This window comes from Sinocyclocheilus grahami, unplaced genomic scaffold, assembly GCF_001515645.1.
Source record: "Sinocyclocheilus grahami isolate Dianchi unplaced genomic scaffold, SAMN03320097.WGS_v1.1 scaffold1241.1, whole genome shotgun sequence".
Lineage (NCBI taxonomy): Eukaryota > Metazoa > Chordata > Actinopteri > Cypriniformes > Cyprinidae > Sinocyclocheilus > Sinocyclocheilus grahami.
The window spans coordinates 44967-68038 of NW_015506420.1; the positions used below are offsets into that span (position 1 = coordinate 44967).

A 23072-nucleotide genomic window follows, 5' to 3' on the forward strand; every position below is an offset into this window, starting at 1 on the left:
TCACTGCTCCATGGCCCACTTCGACATACTGCATTTTACCTTCCCCAACTTCAGTTACGCTAAATAAAATGAGTCAAGTGAGATGAATGTTCATGTCTGACATCAGCTTTACTGAACATCCGGGAGCCACAAACTGAACAAGGGCAAAAAGGGTGAGGTTATTCGTGGGAGGGACTTTAATTTCTTTGGAAATAAATTTGTGCTTCATTACAAAATGGAGTTATGCAGTAGGTTGTGGAGTGTAATTACAGAAATCACTGCAGGAACTCAATCAGAATAGTCAAGCATTAAAGCATTTATGCAGCAAAAAAAATGAAGTAACCAATCAGCGCTCTTAAAACTGCATCTGTGCTGATGAGCATCTGTTTATGCAAACCGTGTAAGTGCTTATGAATGGAATGTTTGTCAAATTAAAATTTCAAAACTAAGTATTTATACTGAAGAACGCTGTATCTCGTATGTTTTTCCATAAACACCCTAGCCTGTGTGATAGACTCCCAAATGTTTTTTGTCTGATGGTATTCAGATGGGAGAGTCTTAAAAAGTGCTGAATTGTTAATGAAGCTCTAAGTGGAGGGGAAATAATCATATTTGCACGGTTGTAATTAAAGCCATTGGTAAAGACATATTGATCGCCACCACCTTTGGCTGCCAGCCTGTGATTACGCTCAGGGATTGAGCCATAAAATATATTTCTCCAAGATAGCAAGCCACATGGTTACTTGACTGAACAAAATGGAACTTGAAATTTGAAGAACTAGGGAACTATGTACTTACCTTATGTAGAGATAGGCCACAATAGTAAAGTAGCCTGTCTACAACATATCTACAATTATGTTTATCTTAATTTTTTAATGTGTTTAATGCTGGTGGCTTAATTAGCATGCTAACAGTGTGCTGTGTTTTAGCTGTTAAACAGTTTGAATGATTAAACTCTCTCAGAAAGTTGCATCTTTTATTTAATCTGCTTCATCTGCTGTTGAAATCTACTTAAACTAACCTGCTTTGCTGGTCTTATCTGGTTTAATAGGGTCTCCCAGACTGGTCTGCACTTAAAGCTATAGCTCACCCAAAAATGACAATTTTGTCATCATTTTTTATTTTTTTTGGAATGCAAAAGAAGATATTTTGAAGATTGTATAAATTAATAAAGAACAGTTTTGGTTACCATTGCCTTTTTTGTATAGATAGAACACACACAGACATATCTCAAAATGGTGAGAGAATTTTGTTTAGTTTTTAGGCAAATTGTCTTTTTAAGCTAGTCTAGCAAGTGTTTATCCAGTTTAGCTAGGCGGCAGCTGGTCTTCAACCAACAGACCAGACTGACTGGGTTTGATAACTATAAGGTTTTAATAATTGTTCTAATTACATGACAAAAGGGGGGTCAGTACTGTTGGAATCATTTTTAGAACATTTTTGTTCAGCTGATAAACAATAAAAACACTAACAGCCAATCAGAATCCACTCAAGATTAAAGAGCTTGAACATTGCATGTGATACATGACAACTGCAGCATGCACTTAAAATGAACAGAACATTAGCATTGGTGCATGGACACAAATAATTTGAATATTTATAATTATCGCTCTTGGTGTGAATGTGCCTCAAAACCAACAAACCAATATAAAATAAATAAATATAAAGTTTCTCACATTCCCTAGTCACATTCCTATATTATATATTTCCTCTCTCTCTCTCTCTCTCTCTCTGTCGCCCACAGCCTGCGAGTTGATGAACAGAGGAATCTTAGCCTTGGTCAGCTCTATCGGCTGTATGTCTGCGGGGTCGCTGCAGTCTTTAGCTGACGCAATGCACATCCCGCACCTCTTCATCCAGAGGGCACCCACGGGCACTCCTCGCTCTAGCTGCCCATCCACCAGTCGCGCCCAACCAGATGACTACACTCTCTTCGTCCGGCCTCCCGTCTACCTAAATGATGTCATCTTCCAAGTGGTGATGGAGTACACCTGGCAGAAGTTCATTATCTTCTACGACACTGACTATGGTGAGTAGTTTCAATTTACTGATGGCAGTAGTAAACGGCCGAAAGGAGCTCTCTCACAGTGTGTCCAATCAGTGACCCCACATTAACAGCCTCTTATTACCACCACCAAGAGGACATTATACAGCATTATTACATCCATTGCTCATTATGTGTTTAAGGCATTTTTTCTGAATGTGTTTAAGAGGAAAAAGCGTGACTGTGAGTGAGGAAAAAGATTCTGGGCATTCACAGATTAACCACAGAGCCGACTGGGCTGTTGCCCACAGGCCTTTAAGTCCAAGAGGCCTCAAGCTGTTATTCATTTATTAATTTTTTTCAGAAAACATCTTACCTTGAGCTTTTACCCATTGCATTTCATAGCGTTTCTCTTGGCCTTGCAGTGCATTTCACTGACTGAGCAAAACAAGTTAAACATGTTTCTTGATATGGCAGGTTTTGAGGGGAGCAGAGTAGATGAGGGTGAGGATTTGCCCGCAGGTGCAGTTAGTCAGGCAGTTACCCAGCTACCAGATTAAAGCCATTCTCATTGATCAAGGTGCCCGATATTTTCCACAATCTTAAAGCTAATTACCCACATCAGCTGGAGAAAAATTGATGGGAAGGTAAAACAAAGCATGTTTTAAAATGTATGTTGTAGTCGTAATGAAAAAAAATACTAAAATGTATTTGAAATACATTTATTTTGTAAAAATATTAACATATTTATGTGCTTAATAAAAATGCATTGCAATTGTACTTTTAGAATACTAAACTGCTATACTTAAAGTCTGCTAAATTGGAATAACTACTGTAATTTTGTGCTTAATGCATTTTAATTGTGCTGAAGAAAGCTAAAGAAAGATATACTGAAGTATATTTGATTGTGCTAAAGTGGAACTATTGCAAGGAGACATCAGGTACACTTTAAATATCTTGGATTTAAAGTCTGATAATGTACAGAAATCCTTTTTTTATTTAATAGTGATATTAAAACACATTTTAGACATATTAAGAAATGTGCATTGCACAATGAAGAAATACTCCAAATAAAGTTTAATTATTATTTTATATCAGTAAGTCTTAAGTGATATGTCAATAAACATGTTAATGGATTTGAAGTAAACTTAGTATGAAATAAATGTAATTAAAATAAATAAATTATGATATTATTATTTTTTTACTATGGTACAGTATTCAATCAACAAGAAAGAATAGTAATATATTATGAATTTTATTTGTTGTGTTTAAATATTTATATATTGATAAAATACTTTTAGTTTTGACCATTTGAGCTCTATGTTGATGTTGAGATTGATGTTAGCATGTTTCTAAAAAGGCTGTCACAGTATCAGATTTTTTTACTAAATGATAATTGTGGCCAAAATAATTCATGATAATGATTTATTGCACCTATCTTTAGAAATTTTGAAAAGGAAAAATGTCATAGATTTTCATAGAAATTCATCTGTAACATTATTTTGAAAGAATCACACTCAAAATACAAGTGTAGGGAGGTGGAAAGAGTTTGTAAGCATAACTGTACAAAAGCACACAAAAAGAATGTACAGTTGCTCACCCCTTCCTGTAGGCTGGGGTGTCAAACACCCATCCTTTTTACCGAATCCAAAAAACTTGGCGAGAAAACTCATTTAGGAGCGGACCAAGAGTCTAATTTGTGTTAGTCACCTCCTCCGACATAATTATTTAAAAAAACAATTATGATAGGTGGAAACCGGGTTGAATGTGCAATACTGACATTTATTATACACTAGATACTGACGCTCAAGTACTAATCATAAGTGTAGTATAAACATGATATTCAGTGTAGTAGATGAAAAATTATATGCAAACAAGAGTAGTGTGTCCAAATTCATAAAACGGTAGATTCTGAAGTATAGACACTTTTATAGACACTTTACTATCCCATGAAGCCAAGTGAGAGGATTTGTGAATGGCAGTGAAGCGACACAAATGACACTGGTAGGTCACGTGACAATGACAACATAACAATTGTAGTTCATCCGGGCTAGATTCATACACACATTCACACTATATAGAAGATGCTTTTATAACAGCTGAAAAGTTATTAAAAGAAGTACCTGCAAATTTGGAGGCAGCCATGCAATACTAAAACAAAGTATTTTAGCAGGCAGCATAATTAAAATGTCTGCTTTCTGGAACACATAAGATGCCTTAAAATCCTGCCTGCGTAGGTAGTTTACTACATTTTGGAACAGAGCGTTTGTGTTTGTCAGTGGGTTAAAGAGAAAAGGGGAGCGCGATATAAGATGGTGGAATAGAGTGTAGTTGTGTGTGAAAAGAACTCCATGGTTGATGGTCCCTCTGCAGGGCACGCTCCGCTGCAGCAGGTTAAGGTGCGGATGAATAAGTACCTGTCCCCGAAGACAAACGGATATGATTTCAGCCATGTCCGGAGGACCATGTGCCCTGGGCAGCCATATAGTAATGAAGCCTTAGAGATCCTCTCCCCTCCTCCCCGCCTTAAGTGTGTGGAGAGCTTGACCAGTGACTCCGAAGATAGACTCCTCGGACATTTGATTAGCTGGTCCCTGAGCAAGAGATCTTTCAGAGAGAACAAAGTGTTCCTAAATTGCTTTGGCTTCTTAAGATGACTTGAAAAAAAGAGAGTTCATTGGTAAACTGATTGTGCCTCCTTGGTATTTCTTATTTTTCAGGAATAGAGCTGGCAGAAGTCGCAAAAAAAAAAGAAAGAAGAAAAAAAAGATAAATCAATTTGCAATCCGAGGTTTCCCTCTCTATGTTAAGTATCCTCTGCCGTAACTGAAGTTATTCTAGGCGACTTCATAAATTGAAGCGATTTTGAAATAAATTGAAGAGTTTTTTTAAATAAATTGAAGAGTTTTTTGAGCTAAGTGGATTTGAACTGCAACTTCACAAAAAATGATATGCATCGTTAATTAATTTGGGTAGTCTTTTTTTCTTGCTAAATATATATAGGCCTATATATAATATATTACTGTTTTAAAGTCTGGGGTCACAGATTTTTTAAGAAAGAAATTGATACTTTTATTCAGAAAGAATGCATTAAATGGATCAAGTGGATTATTTTAACTCTCACTATTCATCAAAGAATCCTGAAAAAAGAGACTGTATTTAAGTTTCCACACAAAATTAAGCAGAACAACCATTTTCAACTTTTTGGTATTTTTGATATAAAGATATTTGTGAGTGTCAAATTAGCATATCAAATTGATTCTGAAGGAACATGTTACCACTGAAGACTGGAGTAATGGCTACTGACAATTCAGCTTTTTTAAAAAAAATTGTTTATGTTATTATATATTCACAGATTCAAATAAATATAAAATAAAAAAATCAAAAATCAAATGTTTATGGATTGTAGAAAATGTATATAATCTACACTGTAGATGCCTGACTTGTTGATGCATGGTCATCCTGGATGCTGATTGGTCAGTCTTTGTAACTTTCAAAGGATCTGATTTGATAGTATTTTTCTGCTATCCATGATTCTTTGCAATCACGTTACATCCTTGTAGAAGGTATTTCAAAATGCACACTTCTATCTTAACTGACATTCATCTGCTGAGTGATGTAGGTCCCCTAGTTGGCTCATCTACTACAGCATAGGTGCACACTGCAAAGACAATTTGGTGTAGAAACAATTTTCACTCAGAAATTGCTAGTAAATTTCACAAATAATTGCAACGAAACTGCTCGTAACAATGAATTAAACATGAGCTTTTGAAATTTTGAATTTTGAAGACTGAAATTGTATAATTTTAATAAAATATAATAATAAATATAATAATCTAATCTAATCTAATATAATATGTTTTATTCACAACTTAATTTTTTTACAGTGCAGCTGAGAAATGGAGAGAAAATACAACAAATTGTTGATTACTAAGATAAAAAGTAGTGATTCAGAGAAAATGTAAATGATTTTTATATATAATATGACGTTTGCAATTTGTAAAAGTCAAGTTGTAATTTGAATTCCTGTTCTGAATGTACATTATGCAGGTAGGTAATAGAGACATGTGTTCAACATAGTGTGTTGTCTCACTGCTTAAGGTGAAGTCTGTGACCTCGAATACGATTGCCACCTTCCATAAATTCAGTCCGAATAGCTGTGGTGTAGCACTTATAATATTAGAATAACCTGTCCAGCGCTTTGCCAGACCAGGATAAGGTTAATTTAATGTGACGCAAGTCCAAATGAGATGATTTCATGGTTAACAGACACGTGGATGAAAAAGATAAAGGAAATTGAGTCCCTCTTTTGAAGAGATAATTAATAATGATTTAGGCCAATGACCCTATTATCCTCTCACGATAACCAGTCACCCTCTGTATTGTAGGGTGGGTCAGAAGTAAGAATATATTGAATTGTACATTTCCCATTTTCCTTATTGACGACAAACACTCCTTAGTTTTCAAAATATACAACCGTCTTGAAGCAACATAATGGCCCAAGCTGGTCTTTTCATCAGGGACATTCTCTATCTCTCTTTCTCCGTCTGCCTGTTTCTCTCTCTGCAAGATGAACTGTGACATGAAGATTTGTTTTTAGCCCCCATTGTCACTCGCTAGGGTAGTAAAGCCTAGTGGAAACATTAAACACAGTAGAGAGGATGCAGCTAGTGGGAGATTCACAGCGTGAGAGCTCACTCAATCAGCACTCAGCTGCGGGCCTCAGATCCGGTCCTTTGGATTCTGCTCACAGTTCCTACCGGGCCACATATGACTGTGTCACTCAGAGCATCTATCTAGCTCTGGAATTTGAATTAAAGAACTCCCATCAGACAAAAATAGTGCTGGTTCCCTCTAATCAGTAATCAGTAGACCGAACCGGAAACTGGCATGTATTGACTCGTGTCAAGCTTTTGAGTGACTTAAGTCTCAGGCAGGGGTGGACGTACAGTAATCAAGCTCAGCACCAATTGATTTCTCTGTTAGATAAACGGAGGTAGACGTAAACTGAAGACTTTAGAGGAGTAGTTGGGACTTTTCTTACCCCTCTTCACTGTGCCCAATTAGGAGGGGCTTTCAAACTTCTTGAGGCCAAGGACCTCCAAATATGTTGATCTCCTTGTGACCCTGTTTGCTAAAATATAAAAGCAGCTGTGTATTTTTATGTATTAAAGGAAGAATCATTTATACTGTGTGTGTGATCAATATTAAGGGTTATATTATAAAGACAATGTGTGCAAAATGAATTAACTGGCTTTTGTATTATTTGTGTTTATCATATCAAAGCCAAAATATATATAAAAAAAAAATATCTTGGAAATATTTTCTGTACTGTTAGACGAATAAACTAGAAGAGAAGATAAAACCAATATGTTTTTGGTGCAATCTGTAACATGCTAATGTGTTCTTGAACATTGCATATTGCAAGAGATTATTGAGAGATTTACTATAGCATGTCATTACATCTACCTATCAGAGAGAGCAAGCCATCATCGAATTAATACAAGAAATGGCTCAGAAAGATCATCATGATCTTTTTCCACCAGATAGGGGTGAAAAATGGTCCGCTTCTTAGGAAGCAAAGTAATTTGAATGTTATTCAAAGCAAGGACAAAAGTTTTGCTACTTCTGCCATTCATTTTGGTATTAGATTGTTCAATGAATATAAGGTGGACGTTTAGGGTCTTTTTTTGTAATTGCACTTGCATGTTTCATAATTTTGTATTTTTATTGCATGTGAATGTATATTTGTGTATGTATAGACGGATGTATGTGTGTGCGTATGTATGTTTTTTTTATTATAATTTGGTGTAGTATTATTGAATATGTTTTTAACATTTTGTATTTACTGTATTTTATTTGTTGCAATTTTATCTTTCGATTGTACTTTCTGCATTAATTCAGTCTCAGTATTGCTTAGCAGAAAAGTGAATAAAGCTAATTCTGATTCTGATTCTGAAATAAACGTCAACTGCATATACAGTGGGTAAAATAAGTATTGAACACATCACCATTTTTCTCAGTAAATAGATTTCTAAAGGTGCTGTTGACTTGAAATGTTCACCAGATCTCGGTAACAACCCAAGTAATCCATACATGCAAAGAAAACAAAACAAATAATTTCAGAAATTAAGTTATGTGTAATAAAGTAGAATGACACAGGAAAACGTGTTGAACATATGAAGAAAGGGAGGTGCATGGAAAGCCAAGACACCAGCTAAATCTATCAGTAATTACAAAGCAATCCTGCCCCTTGTCGGTGGAAATTAATGCTAACTGGTTCAGTCTCAACACCTACAGTACCAGGATGATGAAGATGGAGCAAGGGTGGACATTTCAGCAAGACAATGATCCCAAACACAGCCAAAGAAACTCTCATTTGGTTTCAGAAAAATAAAGTACGGTAAAGCTGCTAGAATGGCCCAGACAATCATCTGACTTGAATCCAATAGAAAATAAGAACTAAAGGTCAGAGTTCATAGAAGAGGCCAGTGTTGGGGGTAACGCATTACAAGTAACGCGAGTTACGTAATCAGATTACTTTTTTCAAGTAACTAGTAAAGTAACGCATTACTTTTAAATTTACAAGAGAATATCGGAGTTACTTTTTCAGATAAGTAACGCAAGTTACTTTTTTTCCCAATTTATTGACTGACAGCTCTGCTGTCCCCATGTTGAGAGAAATCAGATGTTACTGTAGTTTTAAAATAAATATGAATATGCATTAATTCATCTAAAAAAAACACAGATTCAGTATTCCTCAAAATTAATTAAAATAATGCAACTCAGAATATGACGCAAAGCTACAATAATTAAATGTTAAACAACACAAATATGCTTTATTTAATCCCATTCTATTAACCAATGTCTCGGGCCTCAGATCCGGTCCTTTGGATTCTGCTCACAGTTTCTACCAGGCCACATATAACTGTGTCACTCAGAGCATCTATCTAGCTCTGGAATTTGAATTAAAGAACTCCCATCAGACAAAAATAGTGCTGGTTCCCTCTAATCAGTAATCAGTAGACCGAACCGGAAACTGGCATGTATTGACTCGTGTCAAGCTTTTGAGTGACTTAAGTCTCAGGCAGGGGTGGACGTACAGTAATCAAGCTCAGCACCAATTGATTTCTCTGTTAGATAAACGGAGGTAGACGTAAACTGAAGACTTTAGAGGAGTAGTTGGGACTTTTCTTACCCCTCTTCACTGTGCCCAATTAGGAGGGGCTTTCAAACTTCTTGAGGCCAAGGACCTCCAAATATGTTGATCTCCTTGTGACCCTGTTTGCTAAAATATAAAAGCAGCTGTGTATTTTTATGTATTAAAGGAAGAATCATTTATACTGTGTGTGTGATCAATATTAAGGGTTATATTATAAAGACAATGTGTGCAAAATTAATTAACTGGCTTTTGTATTATTTGTGTTTATCATATCAAAGCCAAAATATATAAAAAAAAATATCTTGGAAATATTTTCTGTACTGTTAGACGAATAAACTAGAAGAGAAGATAAAACCAATATGTTTTTGGTGCAATCTGTAACATGCTAATGTGTTCTTGAACATTGCATATTGCAAGAGATTATTGAGAGATTTACTATAGCATGTCATTACATCTACCTATCAGAGAGAGCAAGCCATCATCGAATTAATACAAGAAATGGCTCAGAAAGATCATCATGATCTTTTTCCACCAGATAGGGGTGAAAAATGGTCCGCTTCTTAGGAAGCAAAGTAATTTGAATGTTATTCAAAGCAAGGACAAAAGTTTTGCTACTTCTGCCATTCATTTTGGTATTAGATTGTTCAATGAATATAAGGTGGATGTTTAGGGTCTTTTTTTGTAATTGCACTTGCATGTTTCATAATTTTGTATTTTTATTGCATGTGAATGTATATTTGTGTATGTATAGACGGATGTATGTGTGTGCGTATGTATGTTTTTTTTATTATAATTTGGTGTAGTATTATTGAATATGTTTTTAACATTTTGTATTTACTGTATTTTATTTGTTGCAATTTTATCTTTCGATTGTACTTTCTGCATTAATTCAGTCTCAGTATTGCTTAGCAGAAAAGTGAATAAAGCTAATTCTGATTCTGATTCTGAAATAAACGTCAACTGCATATACAGTGGGTAAAATAAGTATTGAACACATCACCATTTTTCTCAGTAAATAGATTTCTAAAGGTGCTGTTGACTTGAAATGTTCACCAGATCTCGGTAACAACCCAAGTAATCCATACATGCAAAGAAAACAAAACAAATCATTTCAGAAATTAAGTTATGTGTAATAAAGTAGAATGACACAGGAAAACGTATTGAACATATGAAGAAAGGGAGGTGCATGGAAAGCCAAGACACCAGCTAAATCTATCAGTAATTACAAAGCAATCCTGCCCCTTGTCGGTGGAAATTAATGCTAACTGGTTCAGTCTCAACACCTACAGTACCAGGATGATGAAGATGGAGCAAGGGTGGACATTTCAGCAAGACAATGATCCCAAACACAGCCAAAGAAACTCTCATTTGGTTTCAGAAAAATAAAGTACGGTAAAGCTGCTAGAATGGCCCAGACAATCATCTGACTTGAATCCAATAGAAAATAAGAACTAAAGGTCAGAGTTCATAGAAGAGGCCCACAGAACCTTCAAGATTTGAAGACTCTGTGGAAGAATGGGCCAAAATTACACCTGAACAATGCATGTGTAACGGAGGCCAGCGGGTAGGTGCTGTGCAGGTAAACCTCACTCCCCTGAACTCAAGAGGCGCACTAGCGACCAACGCTAGTGGCTGCAGTCTTTAGCCTCCTTGTTAGTGCGCCTGCCTCACATGCTGGAGACCCGGGTTCAAGTACCACTCGGAGCGGGTGTGAGTAGGACCTGGGGGGGTTACACATATGACTAGTTTCTCCATACAGGAGGCGTCTTGAAGCTGTCATTACCAACAAAGGCTTTTGTACAAAGTATTAAATACATTTCAGTAGTTCAATACTTTTTTCCCTGTGTCATTCCATTTTATTACACAGAACTTAATTTCTGAATTCATTTGTATTGTTTTCTTTGTATGTATGGATTACTTGGGTTGTTACCGACATCTGGTGAAGATTTCATGTCAACAGCACCTTTAGAAATATATGTACTGGGAAAAATGGTGACGTGTTCAATACTTATTTTACCCGCTGTAAGGACAGACATATACTTAAAGAAATATAAGAAATAATTATGTTACAAAATGACACTACTGCTCAAAAGTTTGGACACAGTAAGATGTTATTGAAATAAATTAATACTTTTATTCAGCAAAGATGCATTAAATTGATCAAAATAAACAGTTAAGACTAGTAAACAGTAAAGACAAAAATGTATTGTTTCCCCCACAATAATATGAACAACTTTTTTAACACTGATAATAAAAAGAAATGTTTCAATAGCATAACTGAACACCAAAGCATCATTTTAGAAAGGTTTCTAAGGGATCATGTGACAAAAGGCTGGAGAAATAGCTGCTGAAAATTCAGCTTTGCCATCACAGGAATAAATTACATTTTAAAATACATTAAAATAGAAATCACTCATTTAAAATTGTAATAATCTTTCACAATATTAATGTTTTTTCTGTATTTTTGATCAAATAAATGCAGCCTTGGTGAGAATAAGAGACTTTTTAAAAATCTTACAGACCTCAGGCTTTTGAATGGTAGGATATATGCAGATTTACACATTCATTTTCATTTTTACTGTTAAAAATTTGAATTATAGAATGATTGTTGTTATTCTCAAACAGTTTTCAACCAGTCTTTAGACGAAACACAGAACAACTTTTCAGTTCGAAATCATGGGGTCAAAGTTTGGCTAGTTAGCATAGGTTCAGTTCACAGGTGACAGTTAAAATATATACCTCACTTACATTGTAAATTGAATTAAAGCGTTTGCCAAAAGATTATTTTAACCGTAATTTTCCACAAGATGATGCAGAGCTATTAATCAGAGTGTTTTGTGTGAAAGTTATTATTTTAAATTTGAGCACAGTAGCATATGCTGGAAATGCTTAGAGTTCAAACTGAGATTCTCTGACAGGGAAAGTGAGGGCAGAGTCTGTAATAATAATGGAGACGCTAATGCTGATTGTAATTACATGTGTATTTTTTGACAGATGAAAAGGGCCTCATTGGTGCGTTACCGCTGTGCTGTGTGTCTGTTTGTATTAATCTCCCTCGCTATAACCTCTCCTGTTAAGACGGAAGTAATAAAGCCAAGCTACCTTCTCATCTTTGAATGGGAGCTCTGTAATGTCCCGACTTCATAGAGTCGTAACTGAAAAATAACAAGCAGTGTACCATTGCCTTCCACAGCCCCATCCTGCAATATCGTAGCCTTGTAACGTTTCCGTAAACGGCTCCTACCCATATGCCACTCCAGCACAGGGACCGTATCGGCTCCCCCTATGTGTCCTCCGCTATAAACACAAGCTGCTGTCTGCTGGTGCCCTGCCCTCCGCACTAGAAGGGGAACCCAATAAGAGAGCAGAACCGAAGCCGTAGATTTGCTTTAAATTGGATCCAGTGCACAGATGGAGGCACCGGTGCTTTTGACCCTCCTCCGGCGTGCTGTGGATGTTGTCCTCGTCTTCCCTTTTTAGCTGCATCGAGTGGCAGAGTTTCAGTGGAGGTGCAGGCGGCAATGACCCTGCTAATTAAGCCAAGAGCCAAACCACTCTGATTCGAGTTTTCTTGTGTCCTGAAAGTTAAAAACAATGGATTTCAGTTAAATGGTACTTCAAAAGAGAATTTTACAGCAGTGTTGGGAGGTAATTAACTTCGAGTATTGACACTACTAACTTGACTACATTTTTCAGCAGTGTGATAGCAGTTCAGTTATGTTCTTAACAGTGTAGCTTTTCCAGTAACAAGGTACTTTATCCAGCCCGGTGTAGCATTGTACATTGCGGTTTTTAATGTCTGACCTGAGGAAATAATATCACAGTCCCTATATTATGTAGTATGTTTTTGGTTATGCAAATGAGGTGTGTTTTTTTTGTATACATTTATCTGTTCAAGTTTTATTTTAATTGGCATTATTTTTAAATTAAAATCCCCTGATTCAAATGTTTCTGATTTAAATTATATATAGTACAATTTTTAATTTTTTACACGGTTTTTTTTTTTAAACATTTCCTGTTTAACTTCAATGTGGATAGCTACTGTTTGTTAGTAGCTATCTACTTTTTCAAAACATTTGCTTGACTAGTTTTACTGCTTTCCATTTTGATTGGTTTAAGTTTTGTATGATCATTATTTCAAATAAATAATAAATTAGCTTAAAATGCACAACACAAGTTTTACATACATGCATGTATAGTTCGGTAAAAGTTGTTCATAAATGCTTTATTTTAAGTTAATAGACTTAAAATGCATAAACGTTTTAAGTTTTACATAAATGCATGTATACTTTCAAAAGTTGTACATAAACATTATTTTAAGTTTAAAAAAAGTACACATTATTTTTTAAGGTAAAACATTTAAAATGCACAAGTTTTCCATTAAAGAATGTATAGTTAATAAACTTAAAACACAAACACGATAAGTTTACATCAATACCTTATTTTCAAAACATTTGCTTGACTGTTGTTTACGTAATTCAAAATATGATTATTTTGTAGCATCGCCAATGCTACTATAACTCGGTATATTTTACAATATGTATAATTTGATATGTAATGCAATATATTTATATAGATTTTGCAATAAGGAAATATCAAGTTCTGTAGCTTGACAATTAAATCTGAAAATATGTGATGTTTTAACAGACGTATTTTGGAAAATAGCAGTCTGTACCCTTATGGAAAATCCAGTTTGAAATAATAGGTGTGGTTATTTGTTTTCTAGCTTGTTAGCTGATCCAAGTTGGTCATTGATCTTACCAGGTTCCAAATAACAACCATATTGACCATCTGGTATCTGTTTTTGCGGATGCAAGATGATCTGTGGCTAATGACTAGGGTGGGCTAGCTAATGCTATTAGCTTAAGATGGATTTTCCAGTCATTTCATGTTGTTTTTCTGCTTCAGTTATGCATCTAAAACATAGGCATGATATTAAGTCTTCTTTTAGCAGCTCATGACTGAAGGGCTACCTACAGTAAAGACGTTTTTATTCGATGCTTTTCCGGAAAGTCTCTTTTTTGCACACATCTCTGTCACACAGTCAGTCTCACCTTCAACACCCCCCACCTTAATTCCCCCTGGTTCCCTCGCCCCAGTCCCATCTTTCAGGGACGCTTTGATCCTGCATTCTCAACGCCTCCCCGCTCCGGTGGAAACGGTTTGATGTAGGGAAAGGCCGCCTGCGCAGAGGGTTGAGTGTGCAGCAACTCTTCCTCTGTGAAATACATCTTTTATGTAGCACAGCCCTGAGACAGCACTTCTGCCTCGCCACACCGCAGTGATAAATGTTCTACACAGGTTTCTGCTGCCGCCCACTCCTGAGCACTGTTAGCACACATGCTAATGCGTTCCTGTGCCACACAGTCGTCACAGTAATGGTGAAGGTGAAAACAAAATGGTTGATATTGCCAGGCGTAAGGGAGTTTATATTCAGTCTGATACGTAGTACTGTTGCTGATATTGATTTAGTTTCTGATATTTCTTAATAAATAAAATGATTTTGTGATATATTTTTTAAGGTAAAATGGGTAGTCATTATAATCGAATGTGCCATTTAATTTTATTTTATTTATTTTATTTATTTATTTATTACAGGGACAATGCATATTAGAACAACAAAGGTCCTAAATTTGATAAATTTGATAAATTTAATAGGCACTTACATTATCCCACATTTGTTTGTTCATCATAACAGCAGCAGTTATGGAACATGATCCATCTTTAAACAACTTTAAATTTAAATGAATGTACAACAAGTGCCACACAACTCATTTGAATAAATGTCACATTTGGCTTGATCATTGTTTAGTGTGAAATAACTCTCTCTAATCTCTCTGTCATGACCTCTGGCAAACACCACTGTCTGTTTGAATGAGCGCTGTGATTGAATGCTCTGTAACTGATTGTGTCCTTTCAGCATTTATGCTCAAGTTCAGTTGAGCTGCAGGAGAAATAACTCTTACAGTATCCTACATGACTATTTGCTAACAAGGTTTGTTTGCTTCAAAGGTTGTGTTGTGCATTAATTTGCACTAATTTTCATGCTAAAGAAATAATAAATCACTTTTTATTAATTTGTACTTTTTCTTTTATTTTACATTTTAATAAATCACTATTTAAAATAAATGAGGCATTTATGGTTCTTGCATTTAAAAGGTGCACTAAGTAATTAAAAAAATATATCTTACAGACAACAAACATTTAGTTTTTTTCACGTTCATATCCTTGTGTAAAACATTCAATTTTTTTAAAAAGAAGTATTGTATTGTTTAATATAGTGTTATCCATGCTTTTATAACCTCCAGACTGGACTATTGTTACTCCTTATATAGCGGCTTACCTGCCAAAGTTATTAATTACCTCCAAATGGTACAAAACTCGAAATTTTTGTAAATTCTGTAAATAACTCATTTACCTCCCTGCTTCTCTGTTTCCCAGCTTTTGTTTGTATGTTACGTGACCTTTGTAGTTATTGGACCACCTTCTTGACAAAATTGATGTTCGTCATCTGATTGCATGACCTCTTGTTGTTAATTATCTGTAGATATTTGTTGTCAATCACTTGTTTGTTTGAATGTCCACTCTGATTGTCTGGTGTATTTTGTTTGCTAATTGCTTGTATTATTTTGTGAAGCGTCCTTGGGTTCCTGAAAGGCGCTATAAAAATAAAACATTATTATTATTATTATTATAGGGACCAATTCTCACTATTAACTAACTATTAATAAGCAGCAAATTAGGGGTTTGTTGAGGCAAAAGTCATAGTTAATGGTTTGTTATTAGAATTGGACCTTAAAATAAAGTGTAACCAAAGTACCTTATGCTCGCCAAGGCTTCATTTATTTGATTGAAAAATACACTAGTAATTTTGTGAAATATAATTACAATTTAAAATAACTATTAAAAAAATGTATTTATATCTGTGATGGCAAAGCTATATTTTTAGCAGCAATTACTCCAATCTTCAGTGTCACATGATCCTTCAGAAATCATACTGATTTGGTGCTCGAAAAACATTTATTTTTCTTATTATTATTATTAATGTTGAAAACAGTTGATTAATTTAGTGTGTCCTGGCTGAATAAGAGTAAAAATCTTACTGACTCCAAACTTGTGAACTGTAGTGTATGTTTAAAATCATATATACTCACATGACATGAAGACTTTAGTAAAATCAGTAGCCTAGAAGTTGTTTCATTTCACATGGAGCAGGTCCCCTCATGGGGGCAGCCATGTTGAGGTCACATGACCAGCCGATCACTACTTGCTTTATTTCAGTAACCTGCAGATTAAATAATCTTAATATTGCATTTCTACAATTGCTTCAGTAAATAAAAATTTTCTCTAAGCATGTGTATAAATCCAAGACAATCACAAAAAGAATGTCCTGTGCCTTTAAGAAACATATACAGTATATGTGTAGCAGATTGTGACAAGTCACATAAAAACTGAATGTAGTTTGAATTATATTGTCTGTTGTTGTTCAGATATCCGGGGCATAGAGAACTTCCTGGACCAGTCGTCCCAGCAGGGGATGGATGTTTCTCTCCAGAAGGTGGAATCCAATATTAACATGATGATCACTGGAATGTTCCGCACCATGAGGGTGGAAGAGCTGCATCGCTACAGGGACACACTGAGGCGTGCTGTGCTGTTCATGAGCCCCGCCACAGCAAAGGCCTTCATTACCGAGGTACATTCACACACACACGAGGACATATGAATACATATCGCACACCAGCGACGTAAATGTTCACACTTACATTTCATACAAATGGCTGCTCTTACACTAATAGATGTCTTTGCACTGCACAGATGCGAGTAGTGGCCCTCAAATCCAGCCAGCGGGCTTTTGACGCAAGGCCTTCAATCTGTCAGTCCAACCGGCATTTAACTAGTTCACATTATGTTGATCTGTGAGGCTCACAGCTCCAGGCAGGATATGATGTCATGGTAAATTGAATATTTTCAGTGCTTTTATAGCAGATTAAATACAGCATGTGTCAATACATTCACTCTGACACAGTCACATTTTACTCGCTTCCATTTTGGCCTGAGTCCTTTTCTTCCTATGGGTCATAGTAATTCATTCTGATCGAAAAATGTCACTTGTTTTAATTGGCAATATTTGTAAGGAAGCCATTAAATGGTTTTGCTCTCTCTCTGATAACTCTCTCTGGGAATTAAACCATGAAGTATTGCTTAATCTCACATGCTATTCTCATTCGCCTTTAATTAAAAATATCCTGTGAAAAGCAATCAAAATCCAATTTTGCTTGAACGTGGAATAGGACAGGAACCATCGGTAGTGGTTGAGACTGCAGGCAGCTGTAATGACTATTGGGTCTGGGGATGATAAGTTGATCAGGGGGGGCTCAGAGTCTTAAAGATACACACTTCAGCCGGGAAATCGTCGCAGAAAATTTAAAGCAGCTTATTGTTTTTGTTATTGGATTTGACTGGAAAAAAACGTTATTCTGGCGGTATGCTTGGCTACCTTTCGGGAACAAATTATTTTGCAGGAATACATTGGGAGCCATGTGTTGCTCAGACATGTATTTTGAAAGGAGGCCACTCAGACATCACACCAATTCCCGTCATATTAGAATCTAAACCGGAATTGATAATTGGTAAGTGAGCTGTTTTAGCGACCTCTCAGCTTGCTTAAATTAATGTCTGAGTCCTTTATGACACCCACAGAGCTTACGAAGGATTTGCTGTCAAATAGTTCACCTGATTATATAATTTTTTTGAACATTTTTTATATAAAAATATATTAGATATATGCTCCATCATGCATTATATAAAAATTTTATATATGCATTTTTATATATATATATTTTCTATATATTTTTTATATTTTATAGTTTCACCAAGCTTATATAGAGAGAGAACTATAAATTATAAGATTTTATCAGAAATAGAGTGAAGAGTATTACAATTTAAAAGTATTTATTTTATATATATATTTCTTTATTTTATTAAGTTATATTTATGGGCGTTTTCTGCCTTTATTGGGACAGGACAGTAGAGAGCTGACAGGAAATCATTGGGTGGAGACAGAGGGGGGCGGGATCGGCAAAGGACCTTGAGACAGGAATCGAACTCGGGTCACCATGAGCGCAGTTGCGCTGTATGCCGGCGTACTAACCACGAGGCTATTGCCATTTATTGCCATTTGTGATGGCAAAGCTGAATTTTTAACAGCCATTACCACAGTCTTCAGTGTCACATGATCTGTCAGAAATGTCTGATGTGCAGATTTGATGCTCAAGAAACATTTATTATTATTATGTTAAACATGGTTGTGCTGCTTAATATTCCTTCCTGTCAAATTTGATCAATTTAATGCAGTCTTGCTGAATAACAGTATTAATTTTGTAAAAATGTTACTAATCCCAAACCTTGAATGGTGGTTTGTATTGACCTTATTCATCAGAGTTAACCGACATTATCATGTGCATTGGAATGTTCAAAGCAGATGTCATAACAAATGCCAGTACCGAGAAGGTGTTAAAGCTAGCGGTTCATTTGTAAATTCATACAAAGTTACCTTCACGCTGTGAAAATACAGACAAAAGACAGAGCGCAGCACTGAAAAGGGGCTACATAAGGCCTATAATTTAAAAAAAGTAATAAATGTTAGGTTAGTATTTAATATTATGTTACTACTTGTTTAGCTATCATTATCATATATAAATATAACATTTTTAATGTATATAGTATGTGTGTAAAAAATGAAAAACAATAATAATAAGAGAATTCTTTATGAACACTGCACTATGCATTTAAAAAAATGAAAAAACAATAAATAACAAATCAGTAGACATGTGTAGACTCATTTTTGGGCTTTGATTGCATGCAGTGAGTGTGTGCAGGTTTTCTAGCACCACAGCAGGGAAGACTATTAAACATCTGTTGTGAGCGTTCATTACAGGTTCTTGGAACTAAAGCTGCAGTGTTCTGGTTTGTTCAGGAACTGTCACATAAAAGCAGCGTATCTGGCTTATCTAAGTCTTTTGTCTGCACTATAAAGCTGATTTAAAGGCCAGTTCATTGTTCAAGAGACATTCTGTGTATAGTTGGAGACAAATTGCTCCTATTAGAAGTCATGTTTCAGCATGCAGCTGCTTCTCAGGTGTTTTATGGTCAATTGTGAACATGTTTTACTAGGGGTGGTAGTTGCGGGACTGTGCTTCACCAAATGTGGTTCATTTGAAACAACTTTTAGAAGTTTATCAAAAAAATCATCAGAAAAGGCTTTGTCTTTATTGTGTAAGTATCCAGTGTGCAGTGCTTGAGTTTGATGAGTCACATTTATTGAAATAATTGATGCTCTTTTGTTCTTATTGTTGAAGTCTAAACAGAGTCTTTTACAAGCTCAGACAAACTTTACTGTGTGTGAATCTGTGCACCGGATTCTGTGCATGACCCATAGAGCCCCATTAAAAAGTCGATGGCAGACACGCGTGTCAAGATTAATGTTCACTGATGGCTCTAAACATGGACAATATTTGACTCTCGAGTCAGGGGGGGGGGGAAGAAAAAAAGAGCAAAAAATAAAAAAGAAATCTTAGGGATGTAGCCTATGCATCAAAACAATGCACTACCATATTGCAACGCATTGTGTTAATGCAGCACAGTGAAGAATAACTTAAAGAGGTTGCCTGCGTTTACTAAGCTGTGGAACTTTGACTCTTGCTGCTGATTTGAATGGCGATGCTTCCCATTTTAAGTGTCAGTAATTGATGGCCTTTCATTTAACCAGAAATGCGCACGCTGCTTTTCTGATGTCATTTAAGTTTTCCGTGTCTTTTTTCCGTGTCACTTGAAATGCGTCCGTTTTGAATCATTGTGGTGAGACACGTGAGGAAAAAAATAAACAATCAGTTGTGCGACTATTCTGTCATAAATCGCATACCATTCATTTCTGAACTTTCTACCATCCGTTACTGGAAATGAAATTACTGGTTGATATGTCCCGATCTCAATAAGTATACACACGCTTTTAGTCCGTGAACTCTCGCTCAGGACGTGCGCTGTCTGTGGAAGTTTGGCCAGGACCACTTCCAGAATAAATCACCTAGGGATTTTTGTCCCATCCATTGTTTATCGCTGATATTTCGAGAATGAATCCAGCATCATTCCTGAAACTTTGCAGCATGTATGTGTCCGAAAAACGAAAGTTTCTTTCAAATTCTGAATGGATTATAGCCTAGAAAACACAAAAAGCGCTGCTCCCTTTATTATCACTAAAAGAATCACTCATCAAAGTTCATCGCGATCTCACAAAGTTCCGTTATGATCAAGCTCTCTAAACTACACAATAAATCTCTTATTTACATCGCGTCTGCATTAAGTCATGAGATGATTTGCGAGCGTGCAAAACTCCGGCTCTTTCAGCGGTGAGTGAATTCTGAAAACTCTAACGTTTCTGATCGGGCCATTGCGTTGAAGAAATCAACAGATATGTCTTTGATTGGCTACAGTGCTCAATGCTGCAAAAACACGTTAGATAGTTTACCAGATATTTAAATTGCTTTTGCTTTCGTTTGGGGGTATTAAGCGCCGTCTAGTACCCCCGTACAACTGGGCCTGGGCTGACATCGGGGATTACTTGACTGACGATATGGGGGGGCAACCCCCCCTAATGTCGCCCATGGCTCTAAACACGTCATTTTGGGTCCTGCTCACACACTTTATGAAAGCATCGTGAGCTTTCTTTGCATTTGGGAAACATTTGATTGTTTATTGGGCATTGGATAATTATGTGCTAGCAATAATATATTTAATTTACCTTCAACCTTGTTGCATCTATTCAGCATGTGGATCCTGTCCAGCATCGACAAAGACAAAGCTCAAATGTATTCAGTAGCGTGTGTCCTACCTGTCAGTGGAAGTCTGGGATTGAAGTGATGAAGTCAGATTAATGGTCTTTCTTGGGTGAAGGGTCCCAGGCCAGGCATTTAACAGGTGGAGATCAGTCTCACTGTGGACAGACAGAAGACATGATGGAGCTTGTCAGTGAGGCGAGAGCTGAGGACATGGCTTGACCAGCCGCCTGTCTGTGTGATGTGTGTATGGTGAACAGTCAGAGAAACATGTCCATCACACTTGCGCTGACAAGCTGTCAAACTGGAGGGAAACAATGCACTCCAATAGACAATTAAGGTGTAGTGTTTTGAGGAAACATGATGGGTTTGAGTAGCTTTGTCTATCAATTAGGGTCACAATGGTTGACAACTGACTAGTTAAACTAGATGTTGACAACCAAGTATTTTAATTAAATTTACATTTACATTTAATCATTTAGCGACTTACAAATGAGGAGAACAATGGAAGATTTATATACAGAGAGAGTTTATTTGGAATCGCCTATTTATTTTTATTATTTTATTTATTATAGAAATTAAACTAATAAAAAGGTGAAATTATGATGTACAATTAAAACAGACATAAAATATAACATTTTCCATTTTTATTTAAATTTTACACCCTTTTATATGTATTATTTATGTAATATTTCTAAATTGTTTTCTTTATTTATTTTTAGTTTTCAGTTAGTAGATTTAGTACTTCAACATTTAAAAGTTTTTAGCTTATTTCAAAATGTTTCATTAGTTTAGTTTAATTATATATATATATATATATATATATATATATATATATATTAGGTGTTGCACCGACTAGTAGACTTCAATGCTCTGCCATGACGTCACGCCGGATCTGTTTCCTACGTTGTTGTGATTTGATCTGAACGAAAACAGCATATCCATGTGACGCAGCTGACACAGAACAGCATACGCTGTTTACGTCCAGCGGATACTCTCCAAAATGGCGCTACAGGGTGATGCGGAGAAGACGAATTGTGGAATAAAGTCGTTTTTTTTCTTTTGCGCACAAAAAGTATTCTCGTAGCTTCATAAAATTACGGCTGAACCACTGATGTCACATGGATTATTTTACAGATCTCCTTGCTACATTTCAGGACTTGGCAACATTTCAGTTGCGTTGCTGTCTATGCAGGGTCAGACAGCTCTCAGATTCCATTAAAAATATCTTAATTTGTGTTCCGAAGGTGAACAAAGGTCTGATGGGTTTGAAACGACATGAGGGTGAGTAATTAATGACAGAATTTTAATTTTAGGCTGAACTAACCCTTTAAGCTTGACGTTGACAATTCGCTGGTCCTATAGAGGGCGCAACAGAATAAGAAATCTTTGAAGAACTTCCACATTTACGCTCTGTTTTCATACAGTTCAAATGACAAATAAATATATACTCCGAAAGCGCTCCACAAGACGTGTGATTATATTACTGGATGCTCGAAATTGAACGGGAGAATGCACGTTTTAAACAGCTTATTGTACAGTTAAGTTTATCGCCGTTCTAATCTAATGTGCTGCTGCACTGTAATGCACACACATTACAGACAGTAGCTCGTACATCACGCACAGATCGCGAGCACACAGAATCATTCAGCACGTAAATGTATTGTCAACACTGTTCTGTGATTTCTCAATGAAATAGCTTAGAAACTGAAAAGTTCTAGCATATATTTTTTAATAAATAAATCCCACAGCTTCACTACTAGTAGAGGGATGCTGCCAGGTAGAACTAATTCAAACACGCAATCGCTCTCACTAATGCATTCATATGAATGTAATCTTTACTGTGCTACTTTATCTGTATCTGATTTAGAATGAGCAGAAATCTGTGAGAAATATAACGACCCAAATACAAAAGGAGCAATAGCCATGTGGGCAGTGCTGTGTCATATGCCATAGCTGTGCACAAGGTGTTTGTCACAGCTCCAGACTTATTTGTTCATTAATGACTTCATATACATACATACAACCCCTAATATACATATATATATATATATATATATATATATATATATATATACATACACACACACACACACGAGCCCACATTTGAAGT

The 23072-nt window shown here is 35.9% G+C and overlaps 1 protein-coding gene across 1 annotated transcript in view; it reads left to right on the plus strand.

Moving 5' to 3' along the window:
• Positions 1-1723: 1723 nt before the first annotated feature.
• LOC107568412 (glutamate receptor ionotropic, delta-2-like) overlaps positions 1724-23072 on the plus strand; it is a gene marked incomplete at its 5' end in the record, with an annotated part of 188150 nt that continues 166801 nt past the window's right edge. The window contains 2 exons of the mRNA XM_016254389.1: positions 1724-2008; positions 16616-16821. Of these exons, the coding sequence (XP_016109875.1) occupies positions 1724-2008; positions 16616-16821 (491 nt within the window). The remainder of the gene's footprint in view (positions 2009-16615; positions 16822-23072) is intronic.